The following is a 21,045-nucleotide window of genomic DNA, read 5'->3' as shown; positions in this document are numbered from 1 at the left end:
TTCTTATGCCCTGAGGTTGGGGACCCTATAGGCTTGGCCATATAGTTGTCTTTTCTGAATGTGAATTCAAAATTCTTTGTTTCTTGCTTAGAATACATTACTCATCTATGTAATGTGCTTATAGCGTCTATTAATCATTGACTCACGCTTAATATAAAGTCTGAGCCCAGCCTCTAACTGCCTGGGGTCAGGAAGAAACTTTCCCTATGGGTGGGTTACTCTAGCAGTGTCCATTATGGGGATTCTTGCGCCTTCCTGTGAAGAGTCTGGTACGGGCCACGGCCAGAGGCGGGATACAGGTCTGAATTGGCATGACGTCGCCAGGGTTCCTATATGTTTCTTCCATCAGTCAGCTGGACTCAGACAGCCTGGCCTGTCCCTCTGTGGTGTGAGCTGAGTGAGAACAAGTGGGAAGCTTTTTCTTTTTCACAAATACTTATTTCAGTGTCTTTCCCCCCCCCCCCCCCCCCATTGTAACTCCCCTCACCAGAATTCAACAGTGAAGCTAGCCGGAGGAGCGGACGCCTTGAAAAAATGATGGCCAGGCCCTCTGTGCCGCACGGCTGGGGTCATCCAGCCAAACAGGGATTCTTTCCGTATCGACTCAGGATCTCACCAGGAACTGGATGTCTTTGTCACCAGGAAGCAGATACACAGGTCATGTTCAGAGCTTGATCTCCTCTCCCCTGGCCCCATGTTCCCACCTGGCTCACTGGGCCACATCCGGCCCTGCACAAATGGATGTCGCTATCATAGAATCCTAGAATATCAGGGTTGGAAGGGACCTCAGGAGGTCATCTAGTCCAACCCCCTGCTCAAAGCAGGACCAATTCCCAACTAAATCACAGTCCTAGTGTAGGCAGATGCAACACCTAGTGACACCAGTGGGAATTGCATCAGAATATGCCAAGACTGAATTTGGCCCACTGTGCCTTTGGCTTCCTGCAATACAGGAGTTACTTGATTAAAATGGCAGTGACATATTATTGTGCAATGTATAATGCAGAAGAGGGGGGCTGGGGAGAGAGAGTGCTCCATATTTTAAAAAATATGACCTCACCCACCTAGTGTCTCTAATATCTTGGGACTGAGATGGCTACACCAACACGCTATATTTCATCAGTACGTTAGTGCTCCAGTGCTCAGTGATCTGAATTTGTCAGCTGCTGGACTTGACAGGCGGTGCTCTAAGGATCACACCACTCTGCTTCCCTTGGTCTGTCCAGAGCAGGCACAGCTGCGAGGGTGTCACTGCTACAGAGCTATCAAAGGCTTCAGTCCGTTCTGTTTCCCTGGGCATTGACTGACTGGTCAGCAGCGGGGAAGGAAACAGTGGAAAATATGCCATGCTGAAGTAACCTGGGCTGGAAACCTCCTCCCAACCAGACCATCCCTAGCAAGACCCTTTCCATCACGGCCAGTCGGTTGTATTGCATTAACTGCTTGATTCCTCTGTCTTGTCTTGTTGATGTAAGTGTAAGATCTAGTGGCATTTCCAGCTTGGTTTATGTGCCCTTATCAGTGTCGTTTGGACTTACACTAGGTACTACAGAAAAACTCTCTAAAGAAAATACAGGGTGAACAGTCAAATGGAGTTAAAATGAAGTCTGGGTGGTGGCACCTTCCTGCCATAATGCGGTACCACAGCTAACCAGACCCGTACACTTTCTGTATATAGCCCATCAGCCTCCATTCTGTGTTGAGCAATACAGAGCAACACTGGGTACCTGGTCACCAGACTAACAAGAAACGTAACTTTAAAGCTTCCCAGTTGGGAGAGCAATGGAAGATTTCTATGACACATGGTGCTTTTGTTGGACAGCTGATTGAATCCAAACTCTCCTCTAAATGGACCTCGTGGAGGCAGTTGTCCATGTGCACTTTAAACTGAAGGTCCTAATCCTAGGGCCTTAACATTGTGAATTTGTTGGTTTTTTTTTTTAACTGATTTAGGTTCCCACACATTTTATCTCAAGATTTTAGATTTGGGACATTTTGTTCCCCCAGCAATTTTTCCGTTTTCCTTGAAATTACTTCATGTGTGAGCATCAGCAGTTCTGGAGCTAGAGACACAATAGCTGTCATATCCGACTTATTATGACTAGAAGTCTTCAAGTCGAATAGTCCAAGCTGCACAGTGTAAGAAATCCTACGGTTTGCTGCAAAAACCTGTTCTGGGTTGTGATTCCATTATTGCTACCTGACCATGAAGAAATACCTCTGAACATTTACATTAGGTTTGGCTGGCATCTAAAGATGGACCGAGCCATTTTTTGCAACATTAGCATTTCTTCCTCCTCAAGGTTCTATAAGTAAACAAGGGCACTTTGTTCCCATCCAGCTGTCTACTCATTGCAATGGTTAGTTTGGACCCTCTGCCGAGATTTTCATACTCCTTAAAAACCAACCAATAATGCCCCCCAAATGGGGCTGTAAGTGACTCTCGCTACCCTTGAAATGTTTTTCTCCACACCTGCTCCTGATTACTGTCCACTGGCATCAGTGCTTCAATGCAAAGCAGCCATTTGCAGTTTGACAAAATCAAAGTATTTTTATAGGCCCTTGCAAAAGACCCTGAAAGAAGGGTATCGCACCAGCAGCCAGTTATTTCTCAGAGGGTTTTTTAATCTTCCAGTGATTGTAACGGCCACCTTAGCTGGCTTTTCACCACTCTGTTTATTGTTATGAATCATGTTTATTACGACAGTGCCAAGGCCCCAACCCAGAATGAGCCCCCATTGTGCAAGGAGTGGTAGACAATCCCTGCCCCAAAGAGCTCACAGACTAGATGGACACAGGGTGGGGGGAAAGGACACACCATGCATTTAGGCCTCAATCCCTATCAGCACCAGATGCACATTTTGAACATAGCTCGACCTCTTATTAAAACCACACACACCCTTATTAACTCCTGCAGACAGCGACCCCTCAGCTACAGCCTCTGGTTCTGATCCGGGCCCACTGAAATCCTTAGGATACTTTCCACTGACTTCAATAGAGCCAGGGAACACAGGGCTCAGAAAACAACTGGACATGCCCTGAAGCCTGAAGGGAACCCTGCAGTTCTGGGATATTGTAAAGCCTCCAAAAGGGAACGCTCAGTAAATCACGTTACATTTCCACGTGTGTGAGCTGAGTGAATGAAGGGGGGGGGGAGAAACGAAAATGTGATTTATTTATTTTTTATTTTATTTGGGAGAACATATACAAACTATGTGTCACTTTCTCTTCGGTCCATGTATTGTTTACAATAATGCTCTCTCTGCACCTATGCAAATACTTGAATAATGCAATTCATTGTGCCTTTTGCCTAGTTTCTATTGAATAAATCTGTTGTCAATTGTCATTGACCTGTTGCATGGGAGTGTTGCTAACTGAATCAATGCCAGACAGCGCTAGCTCAGCCTGGTGACTGATACGCTCTTAAAGAGGGACGTGCCCTGTTCAGAAGTGATGCGATTCCAGGGAAAAGGTCTTTTCTAAACGTTTAGGTACGTTCAGGCACTGCAAAGACTCCAGTCGGTTGCAGACCTGAAGAAGAGCTCTGTCTAGCACGAAAGCTTCTCTCTCTCTTTCTCCAACAGACGTTAGTCCAACAAAAGATACTCCCTCACCCGCCTTGTCGCTCCAGAATTCAACCCACAAAGCAAAGCCATGGCTAGGAACTGAAACTGGAATTACAGGGAGAGCAGAGCAGCAAGGACCGTTTTTCTTTACCAGGAGAGGGAGCTGCTGTTCTAATCTCTTTGCCACGGTTCTATTTCTTGCTATGATGCAGATGCCGGCAGTATACCCACATGCGGCACAGCAATAAATTCGCAACAAAGAACCACTCAGAAAGATTTCAGCTCAGCCCTCAAGCGTTTGTATAAAACTCTTTATTCTCCCTCTAAGTACAAATGTTATTGAAATGTCATTGAACGTGGGGGGTTGCCTCCGGTTAAACATCAAAGCTAGTCACAGATACATTAATTCTGCCTCTTCCCAGTATGTATAAAGCACGTTCATTAGGAATAAAGAGCCCAGGATCTTGCAGGCAGGGCCAGATGGCGTCTTGTATCACCTTGTGTTGAGGGCCCCAAAGGACATAATGTGAGGTCTGGCAGCTCCACGGCAGAGTTGGGGGACATTGACTTTCATGGGTCACAGCGGTGACTTCCGGCTCAGCGTGTTGCTCCAATCTCCTGCCCCTGGACGCTGCCACCCCACTTATTCAGCTGGCCACAAGTGACGGGTGTTGAGCGTAGCGCTGACGTGCTGAGCTCATTAGCTGAACCTTCCGCTCATAAAATAATGCTGGGGGTTTTCATTGGACTCTGTATCTAGTAAATCTCCCCACATCTCCAACCCTTTAAAAAACCAGACACCGGAGGGATCCTAGCTCCATTTAAAGTCAACAGGGCTATGACAATTTACCCCAGCGGCTGATCTTCCCCTTTAACTCAGCACTCGGATGCCAGTACATAGAGGCTCTACCTGTGCGCTGGGACCAGCCGTGTTCTTAAACCAGATCCAAAGAGAGCCGAGATGTTTTTCAGGGATCCACGTGTGGTTTCAGGAGACTGACATGAGCGTTGTTCCGCTGTAGGGGAACTAGATCACAATCATCTGAAGGCTCTGCTTACTCAGCCCACAGTGGTTGCTACCAGCAACCGAGCACCACGATTCAGGATTAACTAAAGCTCACGTTGTGGGTTCAAAAGGTGGGGGAGGACTCAGATTGTGGGGGTTGTGGCTGAAAGACACTGTGGAAGAGGGAGCTGTGCGGAGAAGAGTAAAAATCCAGGGGGAAGGGGAGCAGGGCACAGTGCAAACCACAGACAGAGAGACTGCAAAGACGAGGTGAGGAAAGAAAAATGCTAATAAAAAAATCACTCTCTACAGCCACAGATCGGTTACCCACTTATGCCAGCCTGGCTTCTAAGGCACAGCCCACACTTCCCTTGGGGACAAAAAGCATATGGGTTTCAATGAGGGGAAGAAAAGACTTGGAAACTAGTTTTGCAAATCTCCCAAACAGCCCACAATGGGCTCCCCAAACCTCAGCTTCGAAACCATTTGCCTATTTGGTTACTAATCTCATTTGCCAAAAAAGTCTTTCGCATTTGCACCCAATTGGTCTTCCAGGCTAAAGAAGCACTTTCACTGACCAAGGAAAGGTGCTAAGACTTGAGGAAGCCAGTGACAGTCAGTGATTTGCCGCTCTCCAAGGCCGATGTTACTCCGCTGAGCTCGGTCCCCATTTACACTGGCTCATGCAAGGGCAGAATCAGGCCCAGTAACTTTACAGAAGACGCTCCGCATCAATTAGAGCTAATGTGAAAAACACTCACGTGAAAGCTAATTAACATAGTGCTGCAGAAAACTGCTCCCCCCACAGCTCACAAAACCAAAGATTAATTATATACTATACATATATACACACACACACACTTTGCCAGAGCCCTGTTTAAAAAAAAATATGCTAAGGGGCAGATTGTGCCATTACTACTCAAGCTGAATGGTCCCTTCCTGCAGAGGAAGTCCCATTGCAATGTTATTACTCACCATAAACTGGCAGAATCTGGCCCTATAGCCTTAAGTGGCATCGTTCACCTTTCTAGTGAACGCAGATAATTTCAAACGCAGTCCTGGCGCTGTCACAGCCCACAGCGTTACCCAGCACAAAGCAATGTCCTAGTAGAACAACAGGTTAACGCAGAGATGGGGCTGAACCAAAACTTCACAGCCAACCCTTTAGAAATCTGTGGGTACTTCCAAGCTGAGCCGATTGAAACCTTGGCATTTGGTTAAGAGCTCCTCTCTGTAAAAGATTGAATCAACCCCCAACCCTCTCTCTGAACTACCAAGCTGAAGTCTGGGGCTGTCCTATGTGAAATCATTAGCTGAAGAGCAGCAGACCTGCGTTCTCTCAGGCGGTTGCCTGCTGATCATTTAGGGCCTGGGGTGTACATTCTACAGCTCTTCACCACTGGCAAGATTGAGCTCTGCCTCGTATGACTGACACACTTGCACTGGCTATTAGCTCATTGTCACCAGCTGGCTCATCCTATAAGGGAGTCAGAACCCCCTCCAGCTGCTCCTAACTGGCCGGGGACCAGGTGGCTTTGATTCATGACTGGGCCCAGCTGAGAGCAAGAGGGTTTGCACAAAAGGCAGCACATGCTCAGTTGGAGGGAGGTTACAGCCTGGGGCTGGCCGTAATGGGAGAGGGTTGTAGGTGGGCCTCAGAGGATGTCAACCCTAGGTGGCTGGCCTTGGGGGTAGACTGGAGCTAGGCCCTAGCAGAGGGGAAGGGAGTCCAGGGAAAAAGCCCTGAGCGTTAGTGCCTTGGTAGGAATGGGCTTCTAGGGAGAAGACCAGGGGAGGTAGTGCTCTGATGGAGAATGGGCAAGCACTCTGCAGAGCAAGGGAGAGGAGCGAAGAGTGAGCTCAGGAAGGGGCTGTGGAAAACGCCAGAAATAGGCCGAGGCAGGCAGGGGACTTCAGCAAGCGGTGTGTGGATGGAGTTTGGCTGCTTTCTCTGGGGTCCTTTAGCTGGGGGTGCTAGGTGAGAGCCTGTTATACGGGGGGAGGGATAGCTCAGTGGTTTGAGCATTGGCCTTCTAAACCTAGGGTTGTGAGTTCAATCCTTGAGAGGGCCATTTAGGGATCTGGGGCAAAAATCTATCTGGGGATTGGTCTTGCTTTGAGCAGGGGGTTGGACTAGATGACCTCCCAAGGTCCCTTCCAACCCTGATATTCTATGATACTACATCATCCAGCAATTTGGGGGCGGGGGTTCCAGCAGTGAGTCCACCCTTCTCCATTCGTGCACTCAGATAGATTAGGTTCCCCTGCAGCCAGGCAGTGGCAGCTTTCACCACCTTAGGACAAACACTGCTAACTTCCCTGCCCTGCTAGGGTCTATTCTGCATTGGGAGGGCTGAGAGAGCTTCAAACTTTCTCAGCATTCAGGGTGTTGGGACCTGAGGTTTTGGTTTCTCTCACTAAAGCGACAGAAACTATGTTCAGATCTGACCTGAACTTCCTCTTTAAGGATGTTTTGGTTCAAGCCCCTCTCAAATGTTGCACTAGATCCTTGCGTGGAACGCCCCATGCTACACTGCTGTGGTTAAAATCATCAGAGGCCATAAAGTCATGTTGCATAATTACCCTGACAATTTATTAGATACAAAATCTGTTTGGCTGCCCTTTGGTAGGATGGCAACAAAAACAAATGATCCCTTACTTGCCTGTCTAAATATTTACTTGCCCAGGATGAAGGTGTGTCCTGGCTTCAAAAAGAGGGGGTTGGTGGGTCAGAGGAGGGTGTTTTCCAGGAGTGGGCCTTTTACTATGGAACTTGCTCTGACAAGCCAATGGCATGCTGAAAACCCATCTTTTCCCCCAGGCTTTCGGGGATTGGAAGAGTTAAGGGGTTGTCAGGACTTGCTGTTGCTATCCGCCTGGGTAAGCTGCCCAGGGGGTTTGCAAGGGCAGAATATTCACTGGGGGGTCTCTGCCCTTTCTGTTTGCTGTTGCCATGTATTTTAAGTTTTGTAGAAGTACCTAAAGCTCTTGGGATAGGGGCTGTAAAGAAATCAAAAGCCACTAATCAGTCAGTCAGTGGAGGTCAGTTTGAAGTAAGCACATCAGCCAGAGTTCTGCTTAGGAAAACGTGTGCAGATCGTGCACTAGAAACTGACAATGTTGAGAGACCAGCCATCAGAAAGGATCCCAGAGTAGAATTTTGCTCCAAGCTTGTCATATTTCAAGGGAGTTGCCACTTTCAGCAGCTATTCATGTTGATGTCTTGTGGATGAACACAAAATATACCCCTTCCTTGTGTTATGACATCAGGCCTTCTCCAGAGCCCACTGGAAGATTTCATTTGACTCTAGTAGCATTAGGTCAGCCCCATGATTAGTTTTACTTTCTGTGCTTTTGCTTTAAAATTTCTCAGTAACGTTTTAGCCTGTTCAGAGCAGCATCCTCTGCCCTTGAACATTTATATCCCTGCTTTAGCTGTAGATCATGAATACTTTGGGTTTATCATCGGCAATCATGCCAGAATTGTCCACTTCTATCAGAATGTTCTTGTCGTCCTTGATTGCTGGTGCCTGGTCGCTGTTCTGAAGAACATGCGGTAGGTTCCCCAAATTTATATCCATGTCTTTGAAGGCATGGAGTAAAAACACCCCCAAAATAATGGTGAGGAAGCCACAAACCGTCCCAATAATGTCCACCACCGACATGGCGACCCACTCCTTAAAGAGGATGATAGAAGTGGTGATGACTATGGTGGTGAATAACACGTAGTAGATGGGAAATACCAAGGAGGTGTTGAAAATGTCTAGGGCTTTGTTGAGGTAGTTGATCTGAGTGGTGACGGAAGCCACCAACGTGAGGATGAGGATCCAGGTCAGCGGGTTCTGCAGGACAGGCTGGTCAGCAAAGAAGCCCTTGATGGCAATCCCCAGTCCTTTGACGGAAGACACTGAGAAGGCACCGATCACGGAGCAGATGGTGAGGTAGATGAGAATGTTGCGCTGCCCGTAGCGGGGTGCGAGGAAGAAGATCAGAATCAGGCAGGTGACTAAGAGGATGGCAGCGTAAGCGAGGAAACCTTTGAGAGGCAAGAAGTGACAACATGAAATCCACTGGCATGCACAGTCAGGCTATAACGCCAGCATGCGTTACTCGGGATACGCCAGAGAGATCAAACACCAGCCCACCGCTGGTCATAAGCAACGTAACCCAGAGTAAGGCAGTAACACACCGGACATACGCAGGAATACAGTTTGAAAAAACCCCAAAAGGCCAGATCTTCAAACTGGTGGAAAACATTGTAGCTCCACTAAACTGCATGAAGCTATGTGGATTTCCACCAGCTATAGATCTGGGACCAAAGAATCCCCAGTCACTTGTTATGCGATCCCAGTCTAAGGCCTTAGACAAATACCGGTCAGGGGTTCATTTGACCAGTTTATGAATGAGCTCGCTGCCCATGGAAAGTTCGAATCAGATGGCAACGTGTAGGGCCACATCAGCACATGGGTCCATGGGCATAAAGGAGGACGGGATTTGGCTGACTGTGGGAAACGGCTGTGCCGCCTCCGCATTGCAGCTTGTCCACCTTAATGCTGACCTGCTCCACTCCAGGTAGTCACAACCTGAGCACCTTGGAAGCTGAGACTGCAAATGGTTTGGGGTGGGAAAAAGCTCCTAGTACAAATTCAGCCCAGATATGGATGCCCCTCAGAGAAGGGCAGCAATAGAATCAGGCTCCTAGATGCTCCAGTCATACAAATAACTGCAAACCCAACCGCAAGACTATGATTCTCTAAAACCTGCACAACTGGATCCCAAGTGCTGATTACAAAAACAAACACGCACTCTCCAGGATTCTAGAGCCACTGTCTAAAACACTAGAATGCACAACAGGGTACTGCAGGGAACAGGTTATAGGGGTGCACCATGGAGTCTATTAAATCCTTCAGCTAGACCCTGGAGGCGTGGTCCCTAACTAAAGCAAAACTCCTTCTATCTGATGCTCATACGTTTTCCTCTAAATGGCCCCATCTTTGAGCTGGCTGAACTGCCTGGTGCTTACCGGGCTCTTTCAGTTTTGAAGCCATTTCGGCCAGCGTGGTGACCTCTTCTTCCTCTGGGGCGTGTATCACTATCACCGTGCTACCCACAATGCTCAGCATGCAGCCTAGCTTTCCCAGCAGGTTTAGCCGCTCTCCGAGCAGATAGGAAGATAGGATGGCACTGTGCGGGTCAGACAAATAAAATACGTTACTACCCCCAAATCGTCTAAGGGAGAACGGCAAGGGTTAAACAAAAGGCAGATTAAAAGGTTACATGTAAAATACATTCACGTCTTCACTTTTATTAAGGGCCAGGAAGAAATTCTTCTCTCTGTTGTGTGGATGTAAATCTAGAGTAACTCCACTGAGTTAAGTGGGGTTATTCCAGATTCACACCAGAGTTACTAACAACAGAGTCCGGACTGTGTGACTCCTAAAATTCACAACTCATGTAGAAATAAAATTAAGGTCTTGAAAGAAAATGCTTATAGGTGGGGAGAGATCAATGTGTCTCCAGAGAAACTAATAGTGTGGCCAGTTCCATTCATGCTCAGTTGGGTAACATGACGTTCCTAGCACCCAGAGAAAGGGGTTTGAGGACCAAAGAAACTAACACTCCATTCATTATTGAGTTATTAAACTTTAGAAACTCTTTGAAGGGACAGGGGAACCCAACAGCAAAAAGTCTAGTCATGTTCCAACTACATGTTTGCTCATCAAAATGGCCCACTCTGGAGGCAGTTCCCCCACTGTAGTGGTACTAAATCTCCCATTTTTATTGAGAGTCTTGCAGGAATTGGTGTCTTTTTGAAAAAATAGCCCTAGCTCCTGGAGTCATGTGAAAATCGGAGACTCCCAGTTTTCATGAAAAGAAAAGTAAGTTTCTAGCCTTCTGGCAGGAGAGAAAAGTGCAAAAATGTGATCCCAATGCACCCTAAAAGTTCAAAAGCCAGACTGCAAATCAAGAGAACCCAAAATGGATGATTTTGTGAAAAGTTCTCATGATTTTTGGCATTTGGGATTGGCAATACTATCCACTGCCAAAAATGTTGTGATACCAGGGCCGCCGCTGGGCGAACAGAACAAGGAGGAAGAGACCGAGGTTTTTATAAAAGCTTCCAAAGAGACACTGGACTATTGGTCACCCCAACATACATTGTTTCCATATGGCATATGTTATTTAATCCAACAGTTAATGTGCTTTGCGCAACATCCCACGCTGAGAAGAGCAGCCACCTATTTGTCTATTTTGTAGCAATCGCCAAGATGTTTTTCTTCTTGCAGCGCAAATCACGTTTGTGCCATCTGGGAAAAAAAGGGGGTTGAATATAAAAATAGAGAGACCTAGAAATCACCTTATGAGCACGCTCAGGGCGCCAAGGGGGGTGACGATAGTTGCAGGTGCAAACGCATAGGCAGCAAAGTTGGCAGCTTCCCCTCCACCCACTGAGCAAACAAGAGAAAAACAAACAGCCAGCAAGTGAGTTACAACACGTACTTCGTTAAGGTCATTGTGCATTTTCAGAGCGATAAGGAAGGAGCCCGAATCTTGCTGGGGGTTTCCACGCCACATGTAAATTGAGCCAGGGCATCTTGGGTAAAAATAACCCCCGTGAGAACTGTTACCGAGGAGGGAGCTTTACACAAGGGGGATCTGCAGGAAGTTGTGCATCCTGGATTCCATTACCAAGCAGGGGGATGGAGGTGCTACTCTCCCCTCCCGAATATCTACCTACTGCTGTAGACGTGCCCTTTCATGACCTTGGTCAGGCTTTGTCCAGTGCCTGGTACGCTGACAGACCAGCTAGCCTTCCTGGTATAACCGGGGCTTTTCATACTCTTGGCCAGGAAAACCGAGCGAACTAGTTCTGCAAGCAATCCAGACGGGCTGCAATGTGACGGGCACGGCATACTGGTTCTGCTCTATTTATCTATCTGCAAGGGGTGGAGAATCCGTCCCTCCACTGAACCAACTTCCGAGCCACTGGAGAAACTGGCTAAAATAATAGCTTGGTTATGCCTCCATTTTCTAAACCTTGTGAGGGCTAGAAATGCACGGGAATGTGAATAACCCCACTTACTGGTTAACAGTCCAGCCCACCACAGCCAGTCCTTAAGGTAGCCATGACCTCCGTCTCCTGGGAAAGCAAAGCACAGATATTTAGGGACTACAAGAAAAATAACCCACAGCCACAAGAACTAGCAGATACCGAGCTATGGAGGGGTTGTTTCAAATGACTATTGAAACAACCTAGAAGGAGAGGAGACAATAAACAAATCAGTAAAATCCAACACAGCAACCAGAGATTGAGAAGGCTATTAGTGGAAGGTGGTATTTACAGCCTGCATAAATACAATAGAAAACAGCTATTTAATCCCATTGGACAACACTGAAAAGGCAAAGTTATCCCCTGGCCGGTGCTAAGCACTGAAAACTCTGTGATGAGTTTGCAGCATCTTTGCATGGATTTGCTGCATGCCCTTGACCACTAACAGCCATGGTCATTGTTTCTGTTTTTCAGGGAACTGCTGGAAGGGTCCCAGCAGCAAATCACAGAATATCAGGGTTGGAAGGGACCTCAGGAGGTCATCTAGCCCAATCCCCTGCTCAAAGTAGGACCAATCCCCAGTCAGCTTTTTACCCCAGTTCCCTAAACGGCCCCCTCAAGGATTGAGCTCACAACGCTGGATTTAGCAGGCTAATGCTCAAACCACTAAGCTATAAATGTCTTGGCTAGGGCCCAGATGTGGGACTGAAACCTGAAAGGGAGATCGTGGGGGGAAGAGACAAAGGGTAAAGCTGATGGGGAGACAAACCTCTTGCTGGCAACATGGGTGGCAGTGTTAGCTAGAGCATAGGGCCCTAAACTGCTCAGGACGTCTAGGTTCTATCCCAAGCTCTGCTGCTGATGGGCTGGGTGACCTTGGGCATGTTGCTTTCTCTCTCTTGGCCTCTGTTTCCCCTCCCACTCTTTGTCGTGTTTCTTTGGGCAGGGATTCTGTCATGTGTTTGTGCAGTACCTAGCACACAGGCGTCCTGATCTCAGCTGGGGCCTCTAGGCGCTACTGGAATACAAATAAATAATAATAACGTCCCCGACTTAATGCAAACAGGGAGTTTCAGGACTCTGCATTTCCAATGCAGAATTATTTATGGCATTAAAAAATAAAAATGAGATGGTGGAAAATGTGTCTCTAAAAAGGGAGAGTTCAGAGGCTCAAGCAGGGGCGGGAAGTGGAAATCTGAAGTTCTTCCACATCAAGAGCCTGATCCTGTCCCCATTAAAATCAAAGCAAAAACTCCCATTGATTTTAGTGGGAGCAGGCTAGGGCCAGTTTTCAATGACACTGGCTGAGCAGGTACTACCACGTAACAGCCCAAATTACGGGGACTGTCGAAGTATGCAGCAGCAGAGGGCCGTGCTCAAATACCATGCTAATGAGCCTGTAATAAATGCCTAGATGGAAAGATGAGATGGCTAAAAGGAAAGTCTGAGCCAGCAATGGATAAAGAACACTTGGGAAACTATTGCTAGAATTGAAACATTTCAAGCTCCTCAATGAAAGCTACAGGGAGAAGATTACACACCAGCTCCCTTAGAAATCCCGGCTGTCTCTGGCGCAAAACTTTCTCAGAAATTCTTCTTTGTGGCTGAAATTTTCCATGGTTGAACTTAGCCCCACGGTGGATCACTCTGGAAAATCCCCGTGACCACTACGGAGTTAGCTCAGCTTTGGGAGGGGGAAGCTGGGGAAATACTTTTGTTAATGTTAAATTTCTAAGATTTCTTTGGGCAGATAACTCAAAAAAGCTGAACTGTACAACATCGGCTGTTGCATATGGCCGGTCCTCAGCAAGGGGCAGTCACCATGGGGGTGGATCTGTATCGCTTTAGTGGTTCGAGGCCCAGACTGGCATTCAGGAGCTCTGGGTTATAGTCCCAGCTTTGCCCCTGGCCTGCTGGGCGACCTTAGTCAAGTCACCTCACTGCTCTGTGCCTCAGTTTCCCCATCTGTAAAACAGGGACAATGATACTGACCTCCTTTGTAAAGCTCTTTGAGATCAACTGATGAAAAATGTTATCTAGGAGCGAGGTGCTGTGGTTTGTACACAATGAGGTTGGCTGCAGGTGCAGATCGAAACGCCTATTAAGACTTATGTCTGTGACACCGGAGCAATGGGCTAAACTCCACTGTGCAACTCAACAGTGGGCAGAACTGGGGGATAAGACTCCATCCCGCCTCCAAATTCCACCTATTGGGACACACAAACACACCCACATTTACCTAGAATCTGTACACACGGCTGGTCGGCCAACAGACACGCACACACCAGTGCAACCCCACTGCACACACGTGCTCCAACAACCACAAGCTGAGCTTCCACAAATCCCACTCAGACTCACCTCCACCTGCTGCTCTAACGTGATGCAATATACACACGCTTCCCCTTGCTCAAGCACCTACTGCATAATCGCATCCTGGCACATACCTTCCCCCTTGTGCAATACAATCCCACACAGGCATGCCTCAGCCAGAGCCTGCATTCAGCACCCCCCACTTGCCCCAACAGGCACGACACATTTGCATGCTCTCACAGAGATCCCTCTTGCTCCAGCTCTGGTCGTGCCCCCCCTAGGCCATCTTATCAGGACAGACACACTCTGTCAGCAAGAAGGCATGGTTTGCACTCTGCTCATTAAGGACAATGCACACGTGTGAAGGGATGGAAGTAAAGCCTTGCAGTGTCACATACCCTCACCTTGCAAAACAGTGGGGATCAAGGTCAGCAATACCATTAGGGGCCAGCCCACTCAGTAATAAGCCCTGCCCTGTTCTGTGTCATCTGAGAAGTCATAGTCAGTGTAACCTCATGGTGCCAGCGGTAGGATACCTGAGACACCAACTGAAGAACACTGAGGATCTTATAATCATTACCTCTAATTTGGATTGGCACCATCCAAGGTGCTTTTCTACCTGTGAAGTAAAGCCACCCGGACCATTCTTAGGGCATTAGAACTGCTTTAGTTCTGAGGTGCTGGGTGCAGGTGCATCAAAAAGATAACCTCTCTGAGACGGCAAAGATAACGACAGCGGCCCTCACTTGCTGCATCATGTCTGAGATTAGATTGTAACCTCTCCAGCCAGCACAGAGACCATATTGTTCTGTAGAGTTCTCAGCATGTTTTAGTTACTGTATTATTATTAATAATAAATAAATAACACAGATGGGGAATTATTTATATGTAGTTTAACATTAAGTTAATATTTACTTGGTGGAAGAGGGAAAGTTTATACACACATTCTGGGCTCTGCAAATGAATTTGACATTTTGCATTAATAAGATGTCATTCTCCAGTGCAGGAAAAACACACAGGGCCTTGTCCTGTCCCAGTGAATCCAATGGCAAACTTCCCCATTGACTTCAATACAAGCAGGATTTGATTCATGGAGAACAGAATTGTGCAATCCCATCTGAGTAAATTGATCCATTCTTCATGGGTGAAATTCTCCCCTGGGCAAAGGGCCAGCACCAGAGCTGTGAACCATTTGAGTCCCACATCCAGTTTTATTTACACAGAGAAGAGTCCCTGATGGATAAAAAGTTCCCCACTCCCAGTTATCATGCTCTTCAGATGCAAACACACGCACCAACAGTTTCCCCCGGCCTCATTACTTATGGGAGTGTGGACAATGCATCTGATTCTGGGAGCAGAAACCCCATCTTCCCCACCATGCTCCGGAATCTCCATACCTGCTCTGGTGCTCCCTTTGTCCACCAGCCGCAGCAGCCCTTTCTTCTTGAGGATGACACTGCTGCCGATGAGGAAACTGGAGAAGATGGCAAGGGCTAAGCCAATGTAGAATCCATATTTGCTTTCTACTTGTGTTGCCCAGCTGCTGTGCAAAGTGAGGTTCTTATGGACAGAGGTGGTCAGGTTGCCGTCACTGATCACCTGGCATACGACCCGATGAGAAGAGCAAGAAACAGTAACCAAAGAACCTGTGAGGACAACGCACACAGAAAACAAATGTGAAACGTTAGTGAGAATATTCTATGGGACTCTATCAAATGTGTTTCTTTAGGGATGGTGATGTAGTGGTCGGAGCACAGGGCTGGGACCCAGGATTCTAATCGCAGGTCTATCACTGAGTCCTTAGACAGCCTTGACAAAAATGATTTAAGGCCAGATTCTAGCACCCTTATGCACTCTAGTTCATGAACAGTCCCCCTGAAGTCAAGGTGTTACCGAATATGATCAAAGTAACAGAATCTCTCTACCTAAGGTACTTATGTGGCCCCCCAATACTGTAGTATGTGAGCACCCCAAAATCTTTAGCATGTTTATCCTCCTAACACCCCTAGGAGCCAGGTAAATCCTATTATTGTCATGAAACTGAGGCAGAGAGAGACTAAGAAGCAGCTTCACAAAGTATTTAGGTTTCTCCTACATGAATGGAAGTTAGGAGCTGGAAGACCTGGGCCTAAGTGACTTGCCCAAGGTCATGCAGGAAGTCTGTGTTGGAGCAGGGAACTGACCCCAGATCAAAGGTTCAAACCAACAACCAAACCAAGTAGCAAAGGAAAAGCTTAACAGAGGCACGAATGCTAATTGTTTAATGTACGAAACCCTCAAGAAGGGGGCAATTACGTGGCATGAGTTTGTGGCTGGATGCCATGGGTAGGCATCAGTGGCACTGGGACACTAGGCTTTAAGCTCCATCTGTACTACAACTAGAAACCCCTGGCACGCTTAGCTGGCAAGTTTCCAGCTAGCGTGGCTGGACACAGCAGCTTTTTCCCAGCATGGCTCTAGAATCCTGGAAATGTCGGGCTGGAAGGGACCTCGATAGGTCACTAGTCCCGCTGCCTGCACTGAGGCAGGACCAAGTAAACCTAGACCCTCCCTGAGAGGTGTTCGTCGAACTGTTTTTAAATATCTCCAGGGATGGGGTTCCATAACCTCCTCTGGTAACCTAGTCCAGTGCTTAACTAGCCTTATAGTTAGAAAGATTTTCCTAATATCGAACCGAAATTACCCTTGCTGCGTCATAAGCCTTCCTTCAGTGGACATGGAGAGCAATTGATCCCTGTCCTCTTTAGAACAGCCCTTCGCATATTTGAAGACTGTTATCAGCTCCACCCGCTGTCTCCTTTTCTCAAGACTAAGGATGCCCAATTTTTTTAGCCTTTCCCCATTGGTCAGGTTTTCTAAACCTTTTATCATTTTTGTTGCTGTCCTCTGGACTCTCTCCCACTTGTCCACATCTTTCTTAAAATGTGGCATCCAAAACTGGACACCGGACTCCAGCTAATACCTCACCAGTGCTGAGTAGAGCGGGACAATTACCTCCCATGTCGTACATATGACACTCCTGTTAATACACCCCACTGCATCACATTTTTTTGCTCATATTCAATTTGTTACCCACTATATCCCCTAGATCCTCTTCTGCAGTACCACTGCTTAGCCAGTTATTCCCCATTTCGTAGTGGTGCGTTTGCTTTTTCCTTCCTAAGTGTAGTACTTTGCACTTGCCTTTATTGCAGTTCATCTTGTTGATTTCAGACCAATCACCCAATTTGTCATAGCCATTTTGAATTCTAATCCTGTCCCCCAAAAGTGCTTACAACCCTCCCAGCTCGGTGCCACCCATGACTTTTATAAGCATATTTTTCACTCCATTAGCCAAGTCATTAATGGAAATGTTGACTAGTACCAGACCCAAGACGGACCCAGGAGCGGCGCCAGGGTTTTTGGCGCCCTAGGCAGGGGTCCTTCCGCGCTCCCGGTCGTCGTCGGCAATTCTGCGGTGAGGGGGTCCTTCCGCGCTCCCGGTCTTCGGGGCACTTCGGCGGCAGGTCCCAGAGCGAGTGAAGGACCCGCCGCAGAATTGCCGCTGAAGACCCAGAGCGTGGAAGGACCCCCCGCTGCCGAATTGCCGCCGAGGGTGGCAAAATGCCGCCCCCCCAAATCCTGGCACCCTAGGCAACCGCCTAGGTTGCCTAAATGGAAGCACCGGCCCTGGACGGACCCCACTAGATATGTCTTCCCAGTTTGACAGTGAATCATTGATAACTACTCTTTGAGGATAATCTTTCAACCAGTTGTGCACCCACCATCTAGAAATTTCATTTAGACCACATTTTCCTAGTTGGCTTATGAGAATTCATGTGGCGCTGCGTCACAAGCCTTATTAAAATCAAGCTATAGCACACCTACTGCTTCCCCACAATCCACTAGGCCAGAAACACTGTCAAAGAAGGAAATGAGCCTGACTTGTTCCTGACAAATCCATGGTGGCTATTTCTTATAATCCTGCTATCCTCAGGGTGCTTACAAATTGATTGTTTAATCATTTGTTCCAATATCTTTCCAGGTCTCAAAGTTAGACTCACCGGCCTAATTCCCCAGGTTCTCTTTGTACCCCTTTTTCAAGATCAGTACTATGCTTGTTCTTCTCTAGTCCTCTGGGACCTCACCCATCCTCCAAGATAATCACTAATGGCTCCGAGAAAACACCCAAAGGTGAACTTCATCAAGCCCTGATGACTTGAATACATCTAACTCATCTAACTATTCTGTAATCTGTTCTGGCTTGTGTTCCTTCACTCATGTGTGTCATTTGTGTCAGCCTTTCCACACCTATGCACTGAACAGCCATGTTTGTATCTTGTCTCTCTAATATCCTGGGACCAACACAGCTACCACAACACTACATGTTTTGTGTCAACACACTCTAGGAAAACTTGGGCTCAGCAGCTGGGACCGGGAGCTGTAGTTTGTGGGTCCTTTTCATACAGTGACCTGCGCTTTAGGACATCCACCTGGCTATAAATGGGTGACATGCAGGAGTGCTGGGAAGAGGGTGAACTTTATTTCCTGGCTCCTGTCATATGACATTGGTCAGGGCTGCTGAAAGTTAATATTGCTGTCACACAGCAGGGGTCACAGTATCCTTCTCAGATACTATGCGAGTCCTATATGTTATCAGTGATGTTCCCTTGTCAGCTAAAGTCCTTCAAGAACTGAGACTCTGAAGTAATTTCCCCTTTCTCCACCACAAGCAGAAATAACAATTTGACTCCCACTCTTTATTCACAGAGTCACAAACAATCCTTGCTCTCCAGATATACTAACAGCCCTGGAGGCTAAGGGAGAATCTATCTCAGCACAATCACGCTGCTACTACAGGGCCATCAGAGCCTAAGGCATTATTTGTTTCCGTCAGGAACTGACTTCAGCAAATGCAGAACAAATACAGGGGCAGCCGAAAGAAGGGATTTACTATACGACAGGTGAAGATCATTGGCTATCTAGCACGAGTATAGTAATTGGAAGGAAGACCTTTATTGAATAAAACACTTCTCTGAAGGGTGGAGAGAAGCATTAAAAAGCATTTGCCAGGTTGGAATGACTCCACCAGCACCAAGATAGAGAGGGGGGGAAATGAAATGAACTTGGAAAAAAATATTGACACTTTCCCTATTTGAAAATGAATACTGACTTTCAAGTTATCTTCTATTTATGGCCCCTCAGTATAGTATGTGAGGGCTGGGCACCGGGAAGCTCCCAGAGAAACAAGAAGGGCATGGCTCCCAGCTCAGAGCGGCAGATCTGTTTACTGAATTCTGAAACAGCCATGATTCAAACATTGTTTGCAGTGTTCGTGTAGCCCTGTCGGTCCCAGGATATTAGCGAGACAGGATGGGTGAGGTAATGGCTTTTATTGCACCAACTTCTGTTGGCGAGAGAGACACGATTTCGAGCTTACACAGAGCTCTTCTTCAGGTCAGTCAGGTTACACAAAAGAATTATTCTCTTGGTAGGATTGTCATTTGTCTAGTACAGGGGTAGGCAACCTATGGCACGCGTGCCGAAGGGGGCACGCGAGCTGATTTTCAGTGGCACTCACACTGCCCGGGTCCTGGCCACCGGTCCGGGGGGCTCTGCATTTTAATTTAATTTTAAATTAAAATTTTAAACATTTTAAAAACCTTATTTACTTTACATACAATGGTTTAGTTATATATTATAGACTTATAGAAAGAGACCTTCTAAAAATGTTAAAATGTATGACTGGCACGCGAAACCTTAAATCAGAGTGAATAAATGAAGACTCGGCACAACACTTCTGAAAGGTTGCCGACCCCTGGTCTAGTACCTGAAGGAGATACTGAGTAAGGTTGAAAGCGTGTCCCTCTCCCCAACAGAAGTTGGTCCAATAAAAGCTATTACCTCACCCACCTCGTCTCGCTAATATCCTGGGACAACCACGGCTACGCCAACAAAATGAATTTTAATTTTTGCAGATTTTCAGTTTGCCAAAAATGTCAAGAATCTGCCTTTTCATCTCCATTTGGGGGGTTGCAAAAAAATTTGAAATCGTGACATTTTCCATGGGGCAGGAAATCTGCTTCCTGACCAGCGCTAGTTATCAAGGCCCCTTGACACAAAACTTGCTGTAGAGCTCAGGACTCATAGATTTAAAGGTCAAATGGGACCATTATGGTTATTTAATTTGACCTCCTGCACAATACAGGTCAGAGACTCTCCACCCAGTAATTCCTGCATCAAGCCTGGTAATGTGTGGTTGAATGAGAGCATATCTTCTAGAAAGACATCCAACCCTTGTTGATTTAGAGACTCCAATGCCACCCTGCCTGTTCAGGCCGCCCTCTGCCAGCTAGTCCGTCGTTCATCACTTCCAGCACCACATTTCTACCTAATTTGGTAATTTTGCTTTTCTATGGAAATAGAGGAGAGCTTTTCGTCAGGCACTCCCAAATGGCCTGACCCCTATAGGAGCAGATAGTTAAGTTAAAGGTTAGAATAGCAACCTCTCACAAAGCTTCCCTCTCTGCTGCACATTGTCTGTGGTATGATCATTGGGAATAAAGACCAACCAATTACAGAGTTGATCAGAAGCTAGGAATGGGCAACACGGGATGGATCACTTAATGATTACCTGTTCTGTTCATTCCCTATGGGGCACCTGGCACTGGACACTGTTGGAAGACAGGATACTGGGCTAGATGGATCACTGGTCTGACCCAGTATAGCCGCTCTTATGTTCTCATGTCAGGTTACACAAAATAATTATTCTCTTGGTCGGATTGTCGTTTGTTTTCACAGCCACCCTTATGGCAGCATCCAGCACTTGGGGCCATGTCATATGCCAATAACTTCTGGCAAAACCTAGGCAAAATCTCCTCCAGAGAAGATGCTAACATCAGAGTACTGCAGCATATGACAAGGATGCTGGGCCTCTTTCCTGTGCCCCTTTGCCCTCTAGAAGCACACTATATCACGCCTGAGAACCCAGAAGGTATGGGGGCAGATCCTCAGATCCTTGTCGTAGCCCCCTTGATTCAACAGAGTTCTGGCAAACGACACTAGCTGAGCATCTGCCACATGATAATTCTGAAGTTAGGTCAAAGGAGGAGTCCCTTAGTGGGGTGATACCG

The 21,045-nt window shown here is 47.1% G+C and overlaps 2 protein-coding genes across 2 annotated transcripts in view; one reads left to right on the top strand and one right to left on the bottom strand.

Annotated features, from left to right (window-relative positions):
* Positions 1-538, top strand: part of ADAM19 (ADAM metallopeptidase domain 19) — a 51,010-nt gene extending 50,472 nt beyond the window's left edge. Inside the window, exon 23 of the mRNA XM_065409107.1 lies at positions 491-538. Coding sequence (XP_065265179.1) covers positions 491-538 — 48 coding nt within the window. The remainder of the gene's footprint in view (positions 1-490) is intronic.
* A 7,465-nt stretch (positions 539-8,003) lies between these two features.
* On the bottom strand, positions 8,004-20,467 carry NIPAL4 (NIPA like domain containing 4). The gene is made up of 6 exons (XM_065409655.1): positions 20,416-20,467; positions 15,331-15,459; positions 11,657-11,713; positions 10,931-11,021; positions 9,596-9,756; positions 8,004-8,608 (listed from the first exon to the last, which is right to left on the bottom strand). Exons 1-6 carry the CDS (start codon positions 20,465-20,467, stop codon positions 8,004-8,006), a joined length of 1,095 nt encoding a protein of 364 aa, XP_065265727.1.
* Positions 20,468-21,045: the final 578 nt, after the last annotated feature.

The sequence above is a fragment of the Emys orbicularis genome, chromosome 8 (genome assembly GCF_028017835.1).
Source record: "Emys orbicularis isolate rEmyOrb1 chromosome 8, rEmyOrb1.hap1, whole genome shotgun sequence".
Lineage (NCBI taxonomy): Eukaryota > Metazoa > Chordata > Testudines > Emydidae > Emys > Emys orbicularis.
The sequence above is the reverse complement of the archived record's forward strand: the minus strand, read 5'-3'. Positions and strand labels throughout refer to the sequence as shown.